At 37.3% G+C, this 25,625-nt stretch overlaps 3 protein-coding genes across 3 annotated transcripts in view; 1 reads left to right on the top strand and 2 right to left on the bottom strand.

Moving 5' to 3' along the window:
* Positions 1 to 605: 605 nt before the first annotated feature.
* Positions 606 to 5,887, bottom strand: LOC112050507 (cytosolic Fe-S cluster assembly factor NUBP2 homolog). The gene is made up of 4 exons (XM_024088788.2): positions 5,590 to 5,887; positions 1,793 to 2,063; positions 1,294 to 1,465; positions 606 to 916 (listed from the first exon to the last, which is right to left on the bottom strand). Exons 1-4 carry the CDS (start codon positions 5,698 to 5,700, stop codon positions 679 to 681), a joined length of 792 nt encoding a protein of 263 aa, XP_023944556.2. The 5' UTR covers positions 5,701 to 5,887; the 3' UTR covers positions 606 to 678.
* Positions 2,480 to 5,595, bottom strand: LOC112050506 (coatomer subunit beta'). The gene has a single exon (XM_024088786.2). It carries the CDS (start codon positions 5,427 to 5,429, stop codon positions 2,670 to 2,672), a length of 2,760 nt encoding a protein of 919 aa, XP_023944554.1. The 5' UTR covers positions 5,430 to 5,595; the 3' UTR covers positions 2,480 to 2,669.
* Positions 5,888 to 7,277: 1,390 nt separating the features above from the next.
* Positions 7,278 to 25,625, top strand: part of LOC112043767 (protein tweety-like) — a 91,884-nt gene continuing 73,536 nt past the window's right edge. Inside the window, exon 1 of the mRNA XM_052884452.1 lies at positions 7,278 to 7,579. The gene's annotated coding sequence lies outside the window, so the exon portion shown is untranslated. The remainder of the gene's footprint in view (positions 7,580 to 25,625) is intronic.

Here is a 25,625-nt window from a genome sequence, read left to right on the forward strand (position 1 = left end):
AATCGTAAAAGATTGCACAATTTATAGATTCTATTTTATAATTTTATGTATCAAATAGTGGACGCTCGCGACTTCGTATGCGTGAAATTCAGTTTTTCACAAATCCCGCGTGAACCTTGTATTTTTTCGGTGTAAAAAGTAGCCTATATGTTGCTCCATAACCTATATCCCATATAATATATCTATATCCCATCATAAAAATAAATCATCCCAATAATAAATCTATATCCCAGTAAAAGTCTCCTTAAAATTGATTCAGCCGTTCCAGAGATTAGCCCGGAAAGACAAACATTTGAAAAAGAAATGCTTGACTATGTTTTACAACTTGAAAATACACAATTATTTTGATATGAGAGATAGACACTTCAATTTTATTTATATGTATTGATCATCAATTATTGCGTCATATTTTCGATTACCTATTACTAAATTTTTTGTACCTTATAAGTATATTATATTGCAAAAATTTTCAATCAGCGACCATATACAGCATATAACTTACAAGTAAAATTTAGGACCATCAAAAGATAGGATTATCCCAAAATATCTAATTTTTGTAATATACTTGTTAGAATGTGGTAGGTAGGTAGAAAAAATAATAATAATGAATTTCAACATGATTTTATTTCAAAAATACTTGATACATTAGTATTTTATGCAGACAGTAGACTACCTTGATTACCTTTGACTATTTGAGCTGGTTTCATTTATTCTTACAACTAAATCATTAAACACTCTGCTGGTATTTGATTCTGGCAACTCTTTCACAGCTGCAATGCCTTTGCCTGCCAACGCTCCCACTCTAGGATCTATGGGAATGCTTCCTAGAAATGGTAGCTTGGAAATTTCTGCCAGTGACTTCCCACCTCCAGTTGAGAATATATTTGTGCATTCGCTGCAGGATGGACATTCATAGCTAAAAAAAATATCATAAGCTTAGTTTGAGTCAAATTATACTGATTTAGAATTTTTTTTTTTTAGTACTATCTTACAGGAGCTCTTTCTCGTTCGGGATAGTGTAATCTATTTCTGTATTAATTCATCCAACTCTGACCAGTAGTATTTTGAGTGGTTGATAATGTTGATATGATGTAATCTATACTAATATTATTAAAGCTGAAGAGTTTTGTTTGAACCCGCTAATCTCAGGAACTACTGGTCCGATTTGAAAAAATCTTTCAGTATACGAGTATAATCCTACGGGAACGGGAACCACGCAGGTGAAACCGCGTGTCGTCAGCTAGTATTGAAATAAAAATCATCAATAACTTGAGTTTTAGGGTATTAACTCACCCACTCATATTTTCAATGATACCCATGATGGGGATGCCAGTTTTATTGCAGAATGTTATCTCTTTCCTCACATCCTCTATGGCCACTTCCTGTGGTGTAGTCACCAGTATGGCGGAGCATTGTGGCACACTGCGGAGGTTCTCCATCACTGTTATATGCTCATCAGAAGTTCCTGGAATGTGATTTTAATATTATCATAATTCGAATACCAAACAACATAAAGTCTGATGCATATTTTATGACGTCTCGGAAATATGCTGCAGATGTCGTTACACGCAGGTCATACTTAATTATTCCGAAACGTCATAAAATAAAGTTTGCATCGTACTGTACAAGCTGTAGTAGGTACAGTTGTCAACGAATTGTTTAGAAATTAGTTTTTTATAACGACGAGACACTTTAAGAGCTTAGAGTCCTTTATCCAACTGTGGTTAGGATGATGATGATAATTGATCAATTCATAATATATAGGAGAGTCCATTATGACCTACTAGCATACCTGGTGGGGTATCTATCACGAGGAAATCCAAATCCTGCCAATACACATCCTCTAAAAACTGTTTTATCATAGAGGTCTTCTTGGGCCCTCTCCATACTACAGCATCATTGCGAGATTTCAAAAGAAACCCAATGGACATAACGCCCAGCTTTTGGTCTTTATCCAAATAGACTGGAATCCAGCCCTCGTTTCCTTGGTGAATGTTTTGGTCTTCTAAATTCAAAATATAAGGAACGCTGGGGCCGCATAGGTCTACGTCGAGTAAACCGACCTAGAAAATAAATAATATCTTACATAGGTGCGCCTTGTTAGATCGTATTGATTATAACTTTATCAAGAATTGATTATAACTAATGGAATAGTTACTGGAATGCGAGCGAAACTGCGAAAGTTTATTTTTGATGTCTTATCATCATGGAGTCGTACTATGAAATAGTCGCTTGCATTTGAGAAATTCTCTTTGTCTAACGAAATAAATTCGAGTAAGAGTTGAAACTTTGGGCACAAAACGCAATAATTAAAGCTTTATTGTTTTGATATTGGAATATTTATTTTTGCCAGTTCGGCGTCAGTTTTGTGTTCCTTAAAAATATGGTTATTACTACATTATAGTTGAAGGTAAAAGACACGCGATTTGTGTCCAATGATAACCCTAAATGAGAGTGGGCCCATAAATAATTACAACCATTAGAATATAACTTTATTTATTGAACTTTCGTTTAATATAAATACACTGTTTAATACAATATCTACTTGAAATCAAATTACAATAAGAATCTGTTTTTTAACATATGTACTTATTACTACTTATAGGTTTAGTGGAAAAAGAACTAAATAGAAAAAATATTGATAATAGAAAATAAAGAATGCAATGCGATTAATCAATCAAATTGTCTTCATCTGACAAGTTTAACTCTTCTCCATCAAGAGTCATCTCATTGATCTCCCGATCGATCTCTTCCATACTGTCAAGAGAATCTTTGCGTTTTTTATCTGGCATTTCGTTTTGAGGCTCTGAGCTTTTACTGATATCGTTTGTAATAATTGGTGTCGCATCGGACCACAATGCACTCAGTTCTGACATCTCTTCTGCCAGGTCCCTGTCTACATTACATACTTTGGAGTTATTCGGTACATTACTTAGATTTGAGTGGTATGCATGACCAAATTCTCTTTGAAATTTTTCTAAACGTAGGGATTCCGAATATTCCGGGAAAAGGTTTTCGTATTTTTCTGGATCGGCGAGCGACTGTCCGGACTTTACGTTTGTCGCGCTGACTGCCTCCCGCCACAGCTTGACCACTTCGTTGATTTTGGAAGGAATGTACGATCTGGCGAAGAATGCGGCTTCTGGCAGTTTTCCTCTGCTGATGAGCAGCTGAAGGCACGCGTCGAGGTCATTGAGGGAGAGGTACGCTACGAATGCGATGTTGTCGTCTCCCGCCTGCGCGGCCTCGAGCGCCAAGTCTGACAGCAGCTTCTTGTCGCCGGTGCTGACCGCGACTAACAATAGAGCGCTGTAGTCATGCGCCTTCTGGTAGCATATTTTGCTAAGTTCGACGTCCGCGGCGGCGGCGGCCGCAGCGCCGAGGCGCGACCAGCGGGCGGCCGCGTCTCCGCCTTCGGCGGCTGACGCGTCTTCGGCCAGTTGCATCGCACGCTTCAGCTCGCCTAGCCCGAGCGCCAACTCGAACTGATGTTCCGGTTCAGTCGATACAGCAAGTGCTTGCTGCTTGAAGCCCTGCTTTTCCAGGAAGTGTGCAACCCGGGTGCGATGGTCGTGCGGCACAGTCGGCAACACGCGGTCTGCAGTCTCGAAGTCGCCGCGCATCACTGCTGTTTGGTATTCTAACACTGATAGCAGTAGGGAGTATGATACAATGTTTAACTCCTTGTCGTTCAAGTATAATCTATTTTCTTTTGCAACATAACCGAGAATGTACATAGTGTGGTCAAGGTGGGATATGGTGACAATCTCTCCACCCACATAGTAGCTGATCCTGTTCAGTGAGTTAGTATAAATGAAGCAGTCGCCGATCCACAGGCCAGTTTTTACAGTTTCATTTACTTCTCCCACTACCTCGAAAGCATCCTCAATGCCGTCTTCTGTGATATTCGCATTAGATTCTCTGGCGCGTGCGACTACGTCCGCATTGTACTTCAGTACATAGTACACCTCGTCGGTCGCCAGGCACACCAGTGTGCCAGTCTCTGACCAGAAAACATGTCGGGGTTGTATTTCAATCCTTCTAATTAGCTCTAGTTGTTCCCAGTCATAGAAGGAAAAGGCCATCCCGCTGATGGACTTTACACCTAGCATGAAGCCACCGAAGATTCCTTCAGCTCCATATGCCGGCTTGAAACTCTTTATTTCTTTGAAGTTCTTGAATACTTTTATGGTGTTGGAATTCTCCAAAGTGGCATATTCTGAACTGTCCAGAGCCCACACAAATTCCTGGGCTGTTCCGAATGCCTTGTTCCTGAGTGCCATGGCTGTGTATATGATGTATTCACCATCACCACAAACCACCACAAACCGTCCATTAGGATTGTGCGCTATAGTCTGTGGGTATATCTCACAGGCTCCCATATCTTTAGCTACTAAGGGGACACATTCACCATCTCTTATTTCTGTGCCCTCTGGCAAAGCTTTCAGGTTGACCTGTTGCATTTCAGAGTGCTTTGCCCATATGATTTTGCCTCCATTGACATCCATAGATATTGCTGGTTCTTCCCTGCCCACCTTTATCATTATTGTTCCTTCGTCATAACCAACAGCAACATTGTTTGAGCCGTGCATGGTTGAAATAGTCCATACACGCTCAAAGCCATAATTGAGAGATGACTCCAGTCTATATGTGCCAGCATGCCAAATTCTAACTGTGCCATCTTCAGATCCAGTGAGCAGGATTGGCAACTCTGGATGGAATGACACTGCTGTGACATTTTGGACATGACCTTCTAATGTCTGAACGCAAGTTTTATTCTGATAATCCCAGATTTTGATGAGGCGGTCATCCGCTCCACTGATGATGTAAGGCTTGTCTCCGCCGTTGTAATAGTCAACACAGTTCACACCCTTCTCGTGGCCCGCTAGTGTGAAGTTTGAGATTGACGAGCCCAGCTGCCACACCTTCACAGTGGTGTCGAGACTGGCACTAGCAAATGTGTTATTGTCCTTGGGGTTTATGACAATTTGCATGACATAATGTGTGTGGCCTTCAAACACTTGCTGGCAAGTCCAGTTCCGCTCCCAATTCCACAGCTTAATCAGCAGATCATCGCTACAAGTGAGAATGTATGGCTGTGTGGGGTGGACGACAATGCATCGCAAGTAATCTGAGTGCGCCTCGAAAGCGTGGACTCGCTCCAAAGTGTTATAGTTAAACACTCTTATCTGCATGTCATCCGAGCCGGTGACCACCCAGTTCTTCCTGGACACGAACTTCGCAGCACGCACCGGCAGGTCGCAAACCTCGAATCTCTTGATCTGCGTCTGTGTCTCATAGTTCCAGATGTTCACGTCGCCGCCATAGGTCGAGCACAGAAGCCAGGGTTCCGCCGGGTGTTGGTCGACGCACTTGACGCGGTCAGACCTGGCCGTGAGTTTCCTCTTGATGTCCAACTTCAACGGCATTTTCAATACTCGAAATGTGAAATTGATATCAAACTGAACTTGCGGTACTTTTCGTTCGTAGTGTTCGGTGGATATGTATCGATTTAATTATTTTTTGAGTTCAATAACAATAGGAGTACACCGATATTACATTACAAAAATATTAAAACTCCGTGTATACCTTAAAACCTCTTTCTTTCAAAGTTAGAGCTAATTGAGTGCTGACTGTAGATTTTCCTACGCCACCTTTACCAGATAGAACTAATATGACACGTTTCACATTTTCTAGCATTTTCAGTTTGAACAATACTTAAAAGAGATTTAACGTAGAGAATTTAATAATGTTCCTTGCAAATGAACTAATTTGTAATTCTTATTTCTTCAAATTTGAGATTTTATTTTAGAAGTTGTTTACAAAATTCACTCATTGATCATTCATTTTTAGTGACGTGTACTAAATTTTAAGACATTGTCTATGCTCTGTGATATTATGTTAACCCTTCACGTTGGTAGAAGGTGCTCGAGTACGAGCCGCTATCGATGTTTTTTTCAAGACATGTCTGTTTGTACATAGTTATCGGTTTGTTCCATCGGTGATCGGTCGAGCCGTTGTATCATGTCAGAACTAATATATGTATTTTTTTTAATCTTTATTGCAACAAACATATCTATAAAAATACATAATCTTAGAACTAAGGTTAAAATACAACCAAGAGGCGACTTTATCACTAATATAAATCTCTTCCAATATAAAATTAATCTTAAAATCAAGGGATATGGAACGAAAATGCTTAATTATTTTTCATTGTGTGCCAAAAACCTGTATACACTCAACAAAAATAATCGTCGCGACACCTCATTGTTCAATGCGAAATAGAAAGACGAAACGACAATAACTGGCTTGCTTTGTATCAGAGAGAGAGAATGAGAGAGACAGAAAGCAAGACAGAGAGACAGAGTCTCACTCTGACAGGCTTTTACGTTATGTTTCTTTTTTTATTTTAACTTCAATTTATTATAAAATTAAATTGTTATTATAAATTAAATGTATCAATATCTTTTTTGTTATCTCTACAAAATTTTCGTGTTACTGTGCTAGTGCTAAACTCCTTAGAAACGGTTTGACTGATTTTGATGAAGTTTTATATGATATTCGGTAGGTCTAACAATTGGTTTTTATTTATTTTTCATGCTCTTCAGGGAAAAGGGGTGGCACATCCCAATTTGTTTTTTTTATTTTTTGGACATTTTATTATTATTCTATAAAAAATAAACTAAAAATAAACATCTTAATGTGACATGAGTGTGGCAATTAAAAAAATACCATGTAGTTCGAGGCACTGAGTTCGCTAGTAGGTATATATTAATTATTTTTTTTTATAATCTGCATATTTCCCATAAAAACTTATTCATGTTGAGCGATTATCATCGACTTTAACCAAACTTTAACTAATATACTTCACTGGAGGTTTAGACAAGAACGGTGCCAGAGAGTGACCGAATTCGTCGTATGTGAAGTGCCAGCATTTAAGCCATAGACTACAAAAATAAAGTTGTAGACAAATATTATAATGTGACGTCATCATTATTTCCGATACCGTCTATGATACAAAAATCACATTTTCAGTTTCCTCTGAGGTTAATTTAAAAATATAGAAAAAAAATCTTCATATATAAACCACAATCCATTAGACTCAGACGCAATAAATTCTAACTAAAGAAAATATTATTAGATCTAGAGGTGGCTAGAAAAACAATGGAAAATCATTTTTTTTCAAGTTTTACTCAGAAACGAAATAACCCACAACTATTAAGAAAAATAAAACAATTTGACAGCGCTTGCGCCAAAAATCGAAACTTGCGCCATCTGGTGATAAATTCAGAATTTTCAGTTTTATTTGTGATTTTGCGTGGAGGACGTGTAAATTGTGCGCCGGTGTTTATTTTAAGAAATGCTAAAGTTCTTCTGTTTTGTAACAGACTGTTGGACGTTTTATAACACAATTCAATCGTGATATTGTTGCATTTATCATTTTTGATTATTACTCTCTGTGAACGACATTATTATAGTGTGTTTTATTTGCTTTGAATTTAAGTTGAGTGGCTGTGTAAGGTTTTGTCCCCACGGCACGAGAATTGGACCGCTTTTCTACGATTTACGCAATTCCAAGGTAATTTTTTTATTAGTTAAATGTAATTCTTAAGGTTTTTATGTTTATTTCAGTTAAATGTGTCAAGACGAAATACGGAGTCGCGAGCCGCGAGCTTCACGAGTTTCGATCAATTTAGAATAACTGAATGAAACCAATAATATTATATTATATGTTGCATAGTATAATTGCATTTAGTTAATTTTTTGTATTAATAATACAACGAAATGAACACCTGGTATGTTCCACACTCTTTTTTAGTTTTTGAGCTGGGGCTCCCGGCTCTCTGGATTGAGACGGCGCTTTAAGTTAAAATGAATGTGACAATGCTCGTGACAACATTAAAAACCTTTTACCTTTATGTTCCATTCCACATGTCCTGTGGGAGACGAGCCACCCTGATCTCAGCTGTGTAATATCAAAATGCGCGTTATATGTTTGATGTTGCATTTTAATATTCTACAGCTACAGCCAATAATAAATTAATAAAAAATGTTATATTTTAATAGCATTAAGTGTAAGTGTATTTAATTTTTAGTGCATTTAAATACTTAGTTATTTAAGAATTCAAACTATCCTGAATGTTATTCATATTCAATCTTGTTTGGATCATACTGCGTTTCAAAAATCAGCTCATGGCTAAGGGCCCTGTGTGGGTCCCAAAACATACTCCAACATTGCATCACACAAGTTTTAACCGTTTTTCGTAATAAGTAGTTCCCAATGAAATATGGGGATAACATATTATTTTACTCAGTGAAAATCTAGCTTTCTAATAATCAGACAAATATCTTAGCATTCCATGGATTCACTGTGCGGGTGCTGGGTAGAGAGAAAAACTCCGAGCAGAGTCCTGAACTTGTGACTACAGGATGTAGGGATAAGGAATTCCTTGATGATTGATCAACACTCCCTGTGCTCTGCTCGTGTTGTTTTTCCTGCCAGAGTAGTTCTTGAGTTAAAACGTAACAAACAAAAAAATCAAATCTTTGCCTTTAATTGTTGCCCAATTTAATGTCTCTCATATAAAGAGAAGGACTGCAAGGTAATATATATGTATTATGTATATAATAATAAATCTCTAAGTACAGTACAGTGAGTGGTTGCGCTCATCTCTTCTGCTTCTGCCTCTGAGTCCCATAGGGCGATGCGTGCTCGCTCAAACACCTTAGTGACGCCATTGAGGTCCCGTTAACTATCCACATATGTCCCATAAACTTACACATTCAGAAAAAAAAGGAATGTACTCCTAATCTATGCATACATGAACATTACATGAACAATCTTGAATCTATCTGAATGATGTAAGCCACTTTAAAATCTATTGCATATTTTAAAATATCTAAGCATAATAGTGGAAGCAATATTGTGTGATACTAGGTATTTTAATACTTGGGTAAAAATAAGATGCAATGTCAACACACACCACCATGTGGACTGATGACATCAAGCAAGTCGCAGGGATTCGCTGGATGCAGGCGGCTCAGTATCGTGATGTTTGGAAGTCCCTACGAAAGGCCTATGTCCTGTAGTGGACGTCCCCTGATATGATGATGATGTAAACACACACGGTGTTAAGTTTGCTTATTTATTTAAGCTTGTGCTGTTAAGTATGAATAAAACATGTTTTGTACACCTGTGTGTAACCTAGTGCCTTACTTGGTGTAACTTGATGACGTCACTTCTTTGAGACATGGAATAATTAGCTATGATGTTAAATAAGTAATAATTATTTTATTAAGCAATATATATTTTTACTGAATGTTATAATAGAACATTAAGTAATTTAAAGTTCAGAAAAAAATAATATACTTAAAATTTTCCCTAAAAATGTGCATTGTGTGATATTCAAATCAGTTGTTGAGTAAATTGTTGACAAACATACATATGGGGCCTCTATTTTTACTAAATAATTTAGTAATTTGATTGATATGTAAGCAAAGTTAAAAGCAAATCAAGTATCAAAGGCAATCTGAAGCAAATCAGTATGTATGTATTAAAAAAAAAAATACAGACAAAAAATTAGAACACTGACTGTTTTGATGTTGGTTAATCATATGATCCTGGGAAATTTTAATTGATCTCCATACTTGTAACCTGGGTGTAACTTTAAGGACTGGACACACAAGAGCAGTGAGCACTCACACACACACACATGAGAAGTAATTGTCTGAAAACTGAATCAACCTCAAATAAAGTCACAAGACTCCACCAAAAAAAATTAAAATACAATCTAAAAAATGAGTTGGAGTCAAATCCAGGATGAAGCAACATATGCAAAACTGTGCCAAAGATAGTATCAAATGTTTGTTAATATTAGGGTACATGTTAATTGGCATTGCATATTAGATTATTAAAGTGTGGCCCTGACCTTAGGGTTGGAATTCATAAATAAGGGTGGGGGTGAGGCCATTACTGCACCCCAGCCCTCCTGTGAGTCACACTTTTATAATAATTGTTAGGGGTGGTTGTACTTTTCACTGTGTTATTCTTACCTTTAATATTATAGTACCTTTAACAACCCATATTCGGCTCACTATTAAGCACGAGTCTCTTCTCAGAACGAGAGGTTGTAGGCCTTAGTCCACCATGCTCGCCCAATGTGGATTGAATTGGATTGAAAGACTTCACACACATAGAGAATTAAGAAAATTCTCAGGTATGCCAACCACAAAATGCCAAGTGCGGAAAAGAAAAGTGGCCCAGGAAAGAAGAAGAAAGAAGTGATATTTAATTTCTTAAAATGCACATAACTGAAAGTTGGACGTGCATGCCCCGGACCGAATTCAAACTTACGTCCTCTGAATCGAATTTAGAGGTCATATCCACTGGGGTATCACGTCGACGTTGCTTCGAAGTGTACGGGATAATATAACAATAAACATAATCCTCCCTAGACAGTCGGATTAAAAATAAGATATTACATCGTCGTCGAAGTTCCGCCTCTCAGATACTGTGAGATACTAGCCATAAAACTTGGACCCAAGCACATAACGAATTGAAAAAAAGTGTGAACACACGTTCTAAACACATGGTGGTATGGTAATTCGATATTTCGTTTAGAAGGTCTCGATTGTTTTGAACTTGTAGCTGTAAAAAATATATATATTGGTAGACTGGCTTCTTTTGACGACTTTTCTACCGACAAAGTTATTTTTTTTCTTAAAGCTGGTAATATTAAAAGGCCCACCTGCTGGTAAGTGGAAAAATAGGGCAACACTTGACAAGGCACTCAAGAAACGCTACCTGTTTGTGTTTTTCAGGTAGCATGGGTATGGTGACAGTCGCCTGTATGACGTTCATAATACGCACTATTATCGCGAATCGTGGCAAGCTTTCAAGAGTGCAACGAACTGTCACCCGCACCATCCTACATGAAACGAACTGTACAACGATCCATCCTAAAATGTGTAATTTTTTCGGGGAAGTGATTTTTTTAAAATGATTTAATTTAATAACATTTAGTTTCTACTGACCTATAAGTAAATAAATATTTAATTAGAGTTAGTTAACGCGCCAAAAAGAATATTAATATTAAACTCTATGGTTAGAAAATAAATTGTTTATACTCTGTGGTTGCGTAAAACTAGCGGCGTCGAAAGATTTCGTCTCAAAAGCAGATTAAACAGTGGCCGTTTCTTGAAATTAATCGCGCCGTTTCGGATTCCGCTCACAAAAATGCCGGCTTCGTTTTTATTTTTCGTGGCTTTGAGTTCCGTAATTAACATAATTTGTATGCAAAAGGTTATTTTGAAGAAGTTTTTGAAGCAGACGTTATTTTGTTGTCTTAAGAGGAATCCTTGCAGGCATTTGAACATTTTAAGCCAGTTTGTATGACTCTAATATGGAGGGTACACTTCTAGTAAAATCTTTCTCCGTTACTATACTTAGTGTTTTTAATTGCAAGAGGAAGGACACTAGAGGAGAGGAAGGCCAAAAAAGAGATATTTGGAGTGTGTGAAAGAGAGGATATTTGTGTAAAAGAAGTAAACTCCGCGCCACGAAATCCCGTAGACGCGGCGCTAAGGTCTTAATGGCGCTGTCATTTTGTAATGGCGGTCTTATTTTCATTTGTGTAAGGCGCTGTCAATTTTAGTTCAGGCTTAGCCGTGGGACTTCTTTCGTGGCGCGGAGTCTAGATGATAGAATGGAAGAGGTAGACATTTTTTGCCGACTCCCTTTGTGGAATCAACCCCTGCATTCTGTAAAGTTACAGCGATGTGACATCGCTCATTTAGGGCAATTGCGTTCTTAGTGACATTTTATTTTTTGCGTCCCATAGAAATAACGTTCAAATTCTAATAAAATTCTTGTTATAGGCGAATATTACATCGACGAGTATAAAGAATTGTTTACTTCAAAAGACGTGAAACGTACTTAACGGAAGTCTTAATTATTTCGCATTTATATTTTACTAGCTGACGCCGCGCGGTTTCACCCGCGTGGTTCTCGTTTCCGTAGGAGTATAGGGATAATATATAGCCTATAGCCTTCCTCGATAAATGGGCTATCTAACACTGAAATAATTTTTCAAATCGGACCACTTCCTGAGATTAGCGCGTTCAATCAAACAAACAAAGTTTTCAGCTTTATATATTAGTATAGAGTATAGATTAGATTACCTATCACAGAGCGAGGTATTTCGTTTATTTAAAATTATTGTTCTTATAGCCATCGTGAAATTCTAACTTAATAACTCGGTGCGATACAAAACACGATCGATATTTAATTAAAATCCGTATAAAACCATTTAAAAGATCATCGCACTAAAATGTATTAGCATATAAATGCTTCGATCTCAGGCGCCCTGACCGCGAGGGAATAAAACTAATAAGACAAACAATTCACAGCTGGATGTATCCAATAATAGGCGATCCCCCATGCTGATGATTTATGGCCTGGATGTTTGTAAGTGCATTGCCAAACCAAACCAGGGGCTATGATGTTCTGTACGGATGTATTGAGTGTGCAATTGGGTACGTACCTATTTGTGGACGCCCGTGACTTCGCCTGCAAGAAATTAACAAAAAATTGGGTTAAATAGTAGTTTATATGTCGCTAAATAACTTCCTCTATTTTACAGTGCAAGTCTCAGTAAACTCCGTTAAGCCGTTCCAGAGATTAGCCCGAATAAATAGACAGACAGACGATACAATGTTATTTTTATAATTTGATAGGGATTAAGCAGCGTTTTCTATAAAAACTTTCAGGTGGCTTGATTTTTTTTCGACACTACCAATAGTTATCGCCATATTTCAACCAATTTATAGTATTTTATGGATTTTCTCCTTGTTGGTGAAAACTGCATCAATTTAGACACAAATCAATTTAGTAGTTTCAGGCTTATCGCAAACAGAGATACGCACCGGAGGACTTCTCCTTTTCCTTTAGGAGTTACTCCGTTTAAGGAGGAAGGCCTAACCCGTTAAAACAGGGTGATAATGATAAAAAAAATACACAAAAACATTAATAGGATTGTATATCAGTATTATTCGTATTTAAAAACAAAATGTATACCGCTAAGTGCACTGAAAAAGTGACAATTATCTTGCCGCTGCAGAAAGCATGGGAAAATAGGGCGCTGTAAAAAGGTATATTTTTAAATAGGGCGCAGCATCAATTGTTCTACGCCTACGTTGACGTAAACCGCACCAGCTCGGCTGAAGCACTTTGCTGTTTCAGCTCTATCTCTCTATCTCTAGTTAGTTTGTAATATTACTAACTGACGCTTCGCGGTTTCACCCACGTAGTTCCAGTTCTCGTGAGGATAACATATACCCTATGACACTCACAAATAACGCGGCTTTCTAGCGGTAAAAGAATTTCCAAAATCAGCTCAGTATATCCAGAGATTATCCCCTACAACACCCCCAATTTTACCTCTTTATAATATTACTAGCGGTTTCACCCGCGTGGTTTCAACCGTTCCCATAGGAATACGGATAATATATATCTATCGAAGAAGGCCCTCGATAAATGGGCTATCTTATATTGAAAGATTTATTCAAATCGGACCAGTAGTTTCTGAGATTAGCGCGTTCAACCAAACAAACTCTTTAGCTTTATAATATTAGTAAAATATTATATTATAGATTGTAAAATGGTGATAAACGAAAAAAAATCCCTAGCCGAGTTTGACGTGGCCTCGGATAAGATGCCTTTGAACCCCTATATCTTTAATTTTTTTTTTAATTAACACAATTATCTAATACTTGATGTTTCGAATGTGCTTGTAAAGTAAGCCTAATTGCAATAAATGAATTTTGAGTTTGACTTTATATAATTTAATCCGTATTTAAGGCCGTATACAGTTAATCTCGATTGGAATCGGCGATCAAAATCGTTCACGCGATTCTTAGTTGCGCCACAATAATGGATATTTCGTGATCCGATGCATTAGTCGATTCTTTACACCATGGATTCCCAAAGAGTGCGATATCAACCCCTATTCGCTATTTTGAACCGCTTGCCTATGATTAATCCAACCACCTTGACTGATTCACCATTCACCCGATTAAACAGATCATGTCTCCCATTAATTGTATAAATTGTGCAACTCATTTCCCGATGCGGTGTTCCAATTTCCTCACAGTTATTTACCATGCGGCTAATCAGTAAACAATTCGGGTTATTTCAATAAATATGGCTAAATAATTCAGTCAAAGTTCGGTAATGGAATAGCAGTGCATTCGATGCTGTTCGTGGCCCCATGGTCGTTTGTTTGCTAAGCGATGAAAAAGCTTGTCTTGTATTATTCCTACATGCTTTTCGGTCAGTTGGAAAAGAAAGGAGAATATTATTGAATGCTGAATTGAAAACAAAATGAAGTTAATTTTTAATAAATTTTACAGAGTTAAAAACGGTTTATTTGAAGCTAAGATTCTACATACGAACACAGATACACAGACGAATACGTCAAACTATAACACCCCTCTATTACGTTGGGGGTAAAAAAGAGTGAAGAATAATCTAAAAAACGGGGTCATTGGTGAAGTATGTGGGTGGAAATAAACTGTATTTTTCTCAAGTACTCCGCTGCAGGCCTCGAGCTCGCCTCGGGGCGCGCTTCAAATTGGTTCTTTTGCAACTACCCGCGCTAATGGCCTCACGATGACTGGCCTGATGATTATACGTATCTTTATCTATACTGTAATGAGAGAGCAGAAAATGAATGTCTGCAAATTGATATAATAGAACACGAAAAATAGTTTTTTGGAGTTATTTTCTGTCCATCTGTCTTTTTCGCGTTAACTTTCGAAACTATTTAAAGGATTTTCATGTGGTTGTCACAGATAGATTAAACGAATTCCGAAGCAACTTATTGGGTCCAAGGAGATGGGATGTAAGGAAAAAATATCACAAAAAGAATTCACGTGGATAGAGTCCGGTAGTATTAAAATAACTCAATTATTTATTGTTGTGACCTTGTTTAGGTTCTAGTTGTTCTAACTATTTGGCTTTATATGTAGAGGTAAGGTAGAGGTAGGCGAGTTTGTGTGTGTGTGAGAAACTGAAAGAACATTGGGGAAGCAGAAGCGTGTTTATAAATTATCATTATCTGTCTTTGATTGCTTGAGCAACGGTTTTTGGTAAGCGAGTTTCGTTGCCTTCCCTAGTAGCTGTATTACCCTTTAAAGAATTTTACATTATTTAGAGGGGAATACATTTCTGCTGTTGATTTCGTTTACAGTTTACACATAAATACGTTTGTGCCGTCAACTTTCTACTTTACCCAAAGCTAAACCCTCGTCGAACTACTGAGAGTATATATTTTCGTATTTTAGAGGCGTTGTCGCACGGATAGTCGATCATTGTCAAAATATCCGTACCGTTAGTCACATCGTGATCTTTCGCAAAGAAACGGTTGTATTCTATATTGAAGTCCTCGATTTTGAAAAACTTAAAGGCGTCGAAACACATGATCTTGTGATAAAACGCGTGTAAAATATTCAAAAAGTATTGATTCCAAATGTCAATTGATTCCATTACTCGGCTTAGTTCTCTCGATTTACGTACACGCGACGCGATGTTTTCGGGAGGGTTGGAAATCCAATCAACTCCCCCTCGAATAAGAGCTCTCTCTCAATTTGTACCAACGACTGCTTGACGCGTCGACTCTCCGACTTACAGCTTAGACAAACCGCCTTACACAAAATGTTTCGGTTGATGGCACTGACAAATTGCTTATCGGTTCTATTGCTGGCACTTCCAAATTTGTTCGTTCACAAAGCAAGAAAGCTTTTGCGTCTTACGCCCAATTATTCTTTTTCGGTGTCTTGCTCAAACCAATGCATTCTTTGTGGGACATAATGGTGACAACTTTCCTTAAGAGTTGAGTGGTAAGCAATTCCTAATGATACTCTGTCTAAACCGTTTACGTTTAGTACGTAAGATTATCGACTATATAGCTGTGTAGATCTCTGCGACGCCTGGCAACTTTATGATAGAACGATGAACGTGGAACGAGACCAAACGGTTCCCGTGCATACCTTCCTATGTCTTGTAGACACGCAAGAGGCAACTCCAAATTTGTAGTTTAAAGTTGTTCATGGTTTGTTAGCTATGAGCTTTCTATGCCAGTGCTTCACCGAAACCAATGCAACTACTGGAGGAAACCATGCTGGAGAAAGAATATTACTGTAGTACTCGCATTGCTTAACCTCTTGTGCTTTAAAGTGTCTTTTACATAGATTGCTTACTAATTTCTTGAAGATGTGATCGTGATACTTCAAAATCTCATCATGAGACGTTAGGAATATAATAAAATCGCTTCAGTAATTTAGGCGCTACGGTGGAACATACACGCATACATAGATTGCCAAAATCATTACCTTTCCTTTTAGCTTCGTCGTAGTGTGGTAAAAATTAGGTCCGAAGAATTCTTTTGCATCAAAACAGCGACATACCCAACAAGTCGTCAAGCTGTAACATGCTATGCAGTTGTTTAAATGATGAGTTGGCGCGTGTCAGAAGCCACTGGCATTAAATTATGCCAGTGGATTGATTAGCATACCAGAGACCAATGAGCCTCAAGCGACTGAGACCGTAGAATGTGGAAATCTCTATAAGGACTCATGATCTATATATCCAAGATATAGTTCAGTCGGTTGCTTAGTACCCTGGCATATTCACGCTCAATAAAAATGTTTAGCACCTTTTACACAGATCAAAGTAGTTTTCCCCTAAAAGGGAACCGTCTTACCCTGCAGTGATAGCTGTATGTCTGCTTTTCAAAGACAGACAGACGCGTCAGTACGTATGCAGTCTTTACTTATTTGGCCTTAGCAGCGACGCAATCGACACCTTGACCTATTGCGGTGCAGCGAGATATATCACCGATTTCTAAATCGGACATTGCAATATGCATTTATTTAAATTATACGCATGTTGTGTTTAAATATCATTAAACTAAATTGAACCCACAATGTAGTGTGGGTTCGAATCCGGTCCGGGGCATGCGCCTCCAACTTTTCGGTTAGTGTCCATCTTAAGAAATTAGATATCACTTGTCTCAAACGGTGAAGGAAAACCATCATGATGAAACCTGCATACCAGAGAATTTTCTTAATTCTCTGCGTGCGTGAATTCTGCCAATCCGTATTGGGCCAGCGTTGACTATTGGCCTAACCTAACCCCTCTAATTCCGAGAGGAGACTCGAGCTCAGAAGTGAACCGAATATGGTAATACGATCGCTGGACCTTCGTCATTCAAAGACTTGAACTTTGTCACTCCGTAATTGCCTACCATAGTATTTTGTATGTACTTCGATAATCAAATATGTCTCCATGGGCCATTACTCAGACAACTAACTTCGTGACCATAAATAACAGGCTTACGATCGCCATAGTGTTAAATAATTTCACGTAATAGTTATTGTTTCAATTTTCTATAACAAAACAAATTTTTAAGCAGTTATCACAAGTTAAGTAAATTATAAAACTAATACTACTTGAACATGGAAGGCAGCATCAATTTATTCATAATATAAAATGACAGTAGGTAGTTTAAGTACCTACTTACCTACAGTTTCTTATATTACTATAGAAAAATCTAAGGAATCATCTTTGAAAGAGGTCATTGCCCGTGAACATGACATTGTATGAATCGGCAAAAATCTATAGACGCGATAGATGCAAGATACTTAGGCTTACACCTTACAAAGTCGCCCCCCTGGTTCGCGGAGTGAAACGTGGATAGCGTGTCTAAGCACTAAACGTGCATAGCGTGTCTGAGCACTAAAAAGGCTTTTAAAAATTCACCCGCCGACTTGCGGACGTGGTCTAAAATAGGTCGGAATGCTTTGTCGGGTATGCTAATTTTTATCCGGACGCACTTACAATAAGGCGCCTCAGACTAAAGCCGGACGTCCGGGACTATGCCACTATATTCGTAAATATTTATTGCCATCAACTGCAACGGTACTCGTATATTATGAGCTTCCTTCGAATTTAAAGCTACTCATAGAGCACGCGCAGACATAAAGAGTTCAGGCATTCGCAGTGGAAATTTTAATATGGTACTTATATTTACGTACTCAAATTACGTTAATATTTACTGAGTTTTATACAGTATGGTATAACGTTAATAAATGTATTTGGTGCAGGTAAAGTGATACATGAACAAATGGCGAGCAAACGCAGCATAACTCTGTCGTTATGCAAAGGGTGGTAAATTTAAATTGGCAGTGCGCAGGACATGTAGTCCGAAAAACAGATTCGAGGTACAAGACATTTTACTAGTAGAATGTCGACCGCAAATGATAATTGTGACGAGCACAGATAAAATTGGAAGAACTATGGTGGCAGGCTATAACTAAGTTTACAGGATTAGATGAGATTATAGGACAGGACAGGAGAGTAACAATAAGGTAGGAGAATGGCTGATGAAAAAGATGATGGCCAGAAAATGAGCATACGGTCGAACCGTATGTTACGTGAACCGTCGCCGGTTGTCATTTGACTCATCTGAAGCATTGCTAATGCAACAACAAAATAAACCTATTTACCGTAAACCAAGGCATTACTAACTGCACCACAAGTGTAGTCACATTGCAATGTATAGGTTTCTGGCATCTGCATATCCAACAATCGAATTTAACACAAGAGTGATGCAGTCTAGATCTTTCCATTCATCTTAAGCAGGTGCAACTGGGTCAAGAACCCCATAGCACAGTCGGCATTAACGACGATATTGATCGCGACATTACAGCGCACAGGTGTGTTACGTTTGTTATCCAGTATTCCAGTTTTGAACGACACATTTCAATCGAGCCTATACGTACATTACGTCAGACTCTTAATAAAAATTGGTATAACAATCGGATAAATTATTGTCAATACCTCGATTTTGTTTCTTAGCTTTTCTTGTAAGCTTAAATTGTATATTTCTTAGAATCTTTGTTGTATACTGTCAATATTACCAAACTTTTGCTGGCACTGTAAAAATTGTATTTTGGATTTTATAGAAATCTCTTACTATTTAGCATTAGACTGTTTGCCAAGAAAAGCCTTATTCGATAGATATATTTCGTTTACCTTAGGAGTCTCATTCAAAAGCGTTCGGACCGAAAAAAACCTAAGCAGATATACCAAAATGCTCAAAAGAACGTCAGGAAGGGTGTCTGATTTAGCATCATAATTTGACTTACATGACTCGCAAGTTAAATTAAAGCTTTAGTAAAATATTGATTAGTCTTTGTAGGTTAATCGAATATTCTTCTACTTAACTCTGATAATAAGGTACCTACTATTTAAATAAAATGTCTCCTACTTTGAAGTTCTCTTGTTACCAATATCAAACTGTCTTCAGTCCTCTTCCTCCTCAAATACTTTAACACCAGGTGCTAGTTGGCCGAAACAAGTTTTCTCCAACCGGATCTATCCCCGAGGACATCAAACTGGAACTAACCTTAATTGTTATTTAACCAAAGTATTTGTGATCTTAAATTGGCATTACAACGTTCAGCTTCCCATCTAACGCTACTTTAATTTATCATGATTTATTTCAACTGTTATGAATATCTAACAAAATGTTCATCAATCATCGTTATGTCGATGTGCGAATTGCGTTTCAATTAAAGGAATGATATCATCATATAATGACGAAGCCTCAATAGCTCTTCGGTAGAGGCTGAACTCATCTCTGAGAGATCGTGGTACGCCCGTTGTCTTATCCACTCCTAAGAATTTCTTTTCTGATTAGTTGGAGAAAAGGTATGGCAAATATTCTTTTAAAAAAATATGGGTTGGATAAGGACACTTTATATTAATAGTAACTTAACTATTGACACATCTTAGCATGATGAGATGTGTCAGTAGCTAGAAAGGAAGATACCGAAAATAGGATGGACGATGACTTGAAATTCGAAAGATTTCACCGTGGAGCAGAGATTTCTTCACCTGAGCCTGACAGCCAAATTTCAATTTGAAGAAGGTAACCCATGATGATGAGCCCCCATGATGATTACTAATCATCATCATCATCTACTACAGGACCAGATATTGAAAGTGGTTTGGCGGGCGTAGGGTGTTCATGATTCTGTAACGAGTTCAAATAAATTATGACCGGGATAGACGCTGACGGTTTAACATGCTCTCTGAGGCACGGGGTCGATTCCCACTATCTTCCAAACTCCGTATAGTAAGCCCTCATTCGCACGAGAGCTTTTTTAACGGACGTTCAAATACAAAAAATGCATTCCCAAGTAAGTATATGTCCACACGACAGTTTTAAAAACACGAGTCTTTTTTTTCGAGCAAAATTGAAAATGCAACACTATTTTCAATTTTAGGCGTTGGAAATAGACCTTAATTTAGCTTCATACTTTATCTGAACGCTTTAAAAAAACTCTCGTGCGAATGAGGATTAAGACGTACAGTATGGTAAGTATGTATTTCTTTGTCCCTTGGTGATCTTTAGTACGTACAAAGGAGAGGACAAACAAACACTAACTTCGGCATTTATAATATGAGTATCAATGACATCATGTTATGGAAAAGTATGATAATGTTTCCGTGAACATACTCTTGTGCTAGCTAGCACATTGTGCAGTTGCGAATCGTTCACACGCTGTTATCAGTGCGGAGTGGGCGTCGTCCGGGCAACTGATAACACGCTGTAGTCCGAGAGCTGGTCGACATTTTTGGTAGGTGTTTGAGACAAGCTGACAACGTGTTCTCATTGGCAGTTCATAGATGCAAAAATACACTGCCTGTCCTGATAATTTGCGAATCTGAATTAAGAGGGAAATTTGCATTTTGTACAATTTGCACGTATAGTGCCTACCCTCGTTTAAAATATTATGTACGCCACTGTCTTTCCTCTACTACCCTAATACAACAGTAGACCTGGCTGGGGACTAGTGGTGCTAAATATTAATATTTGAAAGATGTAAAGTTTGTGGTGTTGTAGGGGGTAATCTTTGTGTCTACTGCACCGATTTTGAAAATTCTCTTACCACTAAAAAGCTACGTTATTTGTCAGTGTCATAAGTTATAGTATATCTCCGCTTTGTAACGGTAACCGTGGGGAGCCCGCCTAATCTATAAATAAAGGGTGCATATTAAAAAAAAAACTTTGAGGCAATCTATTTAAATACCTACCCAAAAATGTTGACCAGCTCTCCAGCTATGTCTCTTGTGGCTTGTTTGCGTTGTAAATTGTTGCTTTAAGCTAATTACATTTCACTTTCCTTATTTGATCAACAGCTGCTTAATTTAAATCATCAAATACGAATTGTATGTTTTTTTGTGTGAATTTCAACGTCATCATTATCCATTGAAGGATGTTCACTGTTGGACATACGCCTCCTGTAAGGGATTTTTGTAGTAGATAAATAAATAGACCAAATTAATTATTTAAATTTATTTTTGCGCAATGCTTACAATTAAGATTTTTTTATTTTTCTTCTATTTTCTTCTAAACATCACGCAGTATCCAGCGGCTCCCGCTGACCCGCTTGATGTCATCAATGGTGGATCGATCAACAAAGCGTTCGTTTTTTGGTGTATTTAAAAATTTTAATAAAAAAAATTCAACCGACTTTCAACTCAAAAATAACCTAAACTAAAAAGCAAAAAATAACATCTTACCTAAGTGCTACCTTCTGATCAGTTTGAAGGCGGTGCCAAGCCAGTGATGTTTCAATTCAAGCCGTTTAAATTACGTAATTTCTGTAGTTGTTTCAGAAACGGCTTTAATAAAAACACTGGATTGGCACCGCCTTCAAACTGATCAGAAGGTAGCACATAGGTAAGATGTTATTTTTTGCTTTTTAGTTTAGGTTATTTTTGAGTTGGAAGTCGGTTGAATTTTTTTTATTAAAATTTTTATTTTTTCATTTTTAGTGTTAGCTTACCTACGGAGTGTGAACAAAAATTTATAAGCAATTCGCTGAAACGTTATTTTTTTATGATAAGTCCCTAAATCCTACAACCCCAATTTTGAGAATACTACCTTAACTCATTTACAAAATTTCACTCCCCCTTTATATCCACTCGTAATATGAATATCCAAAAAAACTTAACTTCTTAACTGTCCTTCGTCTTCATCACCAGACCCTTAATACAGTGACAACCCATCTAGGTGGAAAGTTCTCATCAATACTAATTTATCAAGTCCAAACACAAGGTAGCTACTGTGAACCGTCGAGGAGTTCTCTTCACTCTCCTTCCTCTTCATCACCAGACCCCTAATACAGTCACAAACCATCTAGGTGGAATGTTCTCATCAATACAAATTTATGAAGTCCAAACACAAGGTAGCTACTGTGAACCGTCGAGGAGTTCCCTTCACTGTCCTTTGTCTTCATCACTAGACCCCTAATACAGTCACAAGCCATCTAGGTGGAATGTTCTCATCAATACAAATTTATCAAGTCCAAACACAAGGTAGATACTGTGAACCGTCGAGGAGTTCTCTTCACTGGCCTTCGTCTTCATCACCAGACCCTTAATACAGTCACAACCCATCTAGGTGGAAAGATCTCATAAATACAAATTTATCAAGTCCAAACACAAGGTAGCTACTGTAAACCATCGAGGAGTACTCTTCACTCGCCTTCGGCTCCATCATCAGACCAACTCCAGACCTTCATAAAATTGTAGTGGTTTAAAATACCTTATGGAAACACTAACAAACGCACTAGCCGTCTCTACAATTTTCGAAAGTTCCCCTCGATTTCTCCAGGATGCCAAAAAAACAAAAATAACCCTTCAAAACAAAAAAAGAATTATCAAAATCGGCCTATAAATGACGGAATTATCGCTGGACATACATAAAAAAAAAAAAAAAAAAAACATACATACAGCCGAACGTAGAACCTCCTCCTTTTTGGAAGTCGGTTAAAAATGGATTTTGCCCGCCCGTTGAACTATTTGTCGCACGTACTCTTAACACAGTCTTTACGACAAAAATATAGGGCTCAGTTGATATTGGTCATAAAAATATATGTTTTTTTTAAAAGAGCTGAATAAGAACGGTTGTATTTCTTAACGGACAAACAGACATAGCTAGGTGTTTGCTTTAGTTTATTTTAGCTAGTGCATGAGAGATAATTGACATATTTACTCGTAGTTAGTAGGTCATCAATGCCCAAAGGCCAGTTATCAGTGGCCATTAGTTATCCGTTTCTGCAATCGCAATGCAATGGATAGCTTCATTGCAGTATCTCGTGTTACAGAACAGTAAACTTGTTCAAAATATGTGGAAATTGTAGCAGCCTAATCCTAGATCCGTAACGTAAACAAATTAAACAAATTATTTGACCAAATCCTTATTTATACATAGAGCCGGCCCGTCCATACGGCGAACGGAGCTGTCGCTCCAGGCGCCAAATCCTAGAGAGCGCCTAAATGATATTCCTTCTCAACCGTAGACGGTACTGCGCCTGATATTCAATTGGTCACCCCAGAGTATTGTCGAGATCTCCGCGTTCCAATCTTACTTTACTCTCATAATTTGGTATAGGTATCTACATATTATTAGGCACAAACAGGAGAGGCGCCATAATTGGATCTCCCTCCATTTTAAAATTTACTCCGAGCCGGCATATACATCATGATATTGTCATCTCCATATACTTTTACTAGCTGCGCATGGTTCCCGTTTCCGTAGGAATATGGGGATAATATATAGCCTATAGCCTTCCTCGATAAATGGGCTATCTAACACTGAAAGAATTTTTCAAATCGGACCAGTAGTTCCTGAGATTAGCGCGTTCAATCAAACAAACAAACAAATTCTTCAGCTTTATAATGTTAGTATAGATAGGGGGGTACAATAGGTTCCTGGGGCCATCGTTGTATGGGCTGATGGGTTCCCCTTTGTTTTGTTGATATTGTTTGACCACATTACAAACAAACCAATACAGGTTTATCTACAACTAGCAGACGCCGTGCCGTTTCACATGCGTGGTTCCCGTTCCTGTAGGAATACGTGGGTAAAATATAGCCTATAGCTCTCGGGGATAGTGTAGCTTCCCAATAGCGAAAGAATTTTTCAAATCGGTTCAGTATTTTCATAGCCTATTCAATACAAACAAACAAACAATCAAATATTTCCTTTTTATGATATTAATATAGATAAGTTTAAGATTCTTGTTAGAGGTCTGAAATTTGAAATTGCAAAGTTTTGCAAATAGTGTGTATTCCTTCAAGTCATGTATTTAAAATGAATTCTAACCGGTTTAATATTCAACTCTTTTTAATGAATATTTCGTTTTGTGGGCGTTACTAGTCGGGAGATGGAAAATATTATGAAATGAAATATGTAGTCCGAGTACCATCAATCACAGCTCAGTGAATCATAATTATGTGTATAATAATTTTAATGATGATATTTTTAATGATATCTATAATCATGTTAATTTGTTCAAATATTACCGTTGATAATTTTTTAATTATGCCGTTATTTTAATTTGAAATTTGCTAAAAAATACTGTTATCGCTATCCGCTGTTAATTCCACAGAATTTTTATATAAAGCCGCAGGATGTTTGGTATCTTGTGTTTATTCCGGTGCTCGGTATCCTGTAGGTATGTTTTCATTATTTATATCCAATGATCCAATGAAAAAAAAATGGTCTTTACGTTGTTTTCTCAATTATAGATGGCATTCATTGGCATCTTCATCACTTTTCTTCATCAGCAAGTTAAGTTTATTTATTTTTAAATTTGAAGGGCTAACTCTATGTATCTGTTTGTATACGTACGTACCTATAATTTAAATTGTTTCTAATAAACAAGTTAACACCTTAGATGAGGAAGTAATTTTTATTTTATGAAATGCTAGCGAAATTCTGATTTTTCTGTTTCGAAATTCATACATCTCGCAGGACCGTAAATTTTCCGGAATAAATCAATTTAGCGGTTTAGCCGCGAAAAGGTAAAAACAGACAGAATTTCGCATTAATGATATCGAGTATGGATGTTTAAAAACCAAATACTATTTAGGTTAAATAAATAGCAATTTACTAAGCAAATAGGTAGCTAGCCAAGTGTACCGAATTTCAACAAAATTAACTAGGACGTTACATGATATTACGCCAGATAAGCGGTTTTATAACATAACCGTGTTAGGTCATACGAATTATCTTCCACATGAATGGTTGCTGTGGAAAACTAGATTTTTAATTTTGATAAGCGAATTAAATTCTCCCCCAGACAGAGAAGAACATAATCCTTTCACAGAAAATGCATCGACCTTGTTTCGTTCGAACAACAATAACTTTATAAAAACAAAATTTATTTTTAACCTGAACACTGATCATAGTAATAAATCTATACAATAATTATTTTAAATAAATATAATATGTTATAAACACAAATGGCATAACTATGATTAGTTTAAGAGTTTTTATGACAATCTGCAGATACCGTTGGTTATACCAGCGTCTTTGTACCACTTGTATTGCACTAAAGATGATGTGATGAGTCCAATCGTCAAGAAGTACATACTCCAATTCACAAGAAGTGGGTTCTTCAAGATTTAATCGATACTAACAGTGAAATAATAATTGTAATCAATGGAAATTATAAAGTAGACATAAATAAGTAGGTATAAAATTGCA

The sequence above is a fragment of the Bicyclus anynana genome, chromosome 11 (assembly GCF_947172395.1).
Source record: "Bicyclus anynana chromosome 11, ilBicAnyn1.1, whole genome shotgun sequence".
In the NCBI taxonomy this organism is placed as follows: Eukaryota; Metazoa; Arthropoda; class Insecta; order Lepidoptera; family Nymphalidae; genus Bicyclus; species Bicyclus anynana.

Excerpts from the sequence above, each read along its gene's own strand:
- LOC112050506 (XM_024088786.2), bottom strand. The coding sequence starts at position 5,429 with ATGCCGTTGAAGTTGGACATCAAGAGGAAACTCACGGCCAGGTCTGAC.
- LOC112050507 (XM_024088788.2), bottom strand. The coding sequence starts at position 5,700 with ATGCTAGAAAATGTGAAACGTGTCATATTAGTTCTATCTGGTAAAGGT. Across the intron at positions 1,466-1,792 it reads CGTGATAGATACCCCACCAG|GAACTTCTGATGAGCATATA; the intron begins GTATGCTAGTAG and ends ATCACATTCCAG. Across the intron at positions 917-1,293 it reads ATCATTGAAAATATGAGTGG|CTATGAATGTCCATCCTGCA; the intron begins GTGAGTTAATAC and ends TATTTTTTTTAG.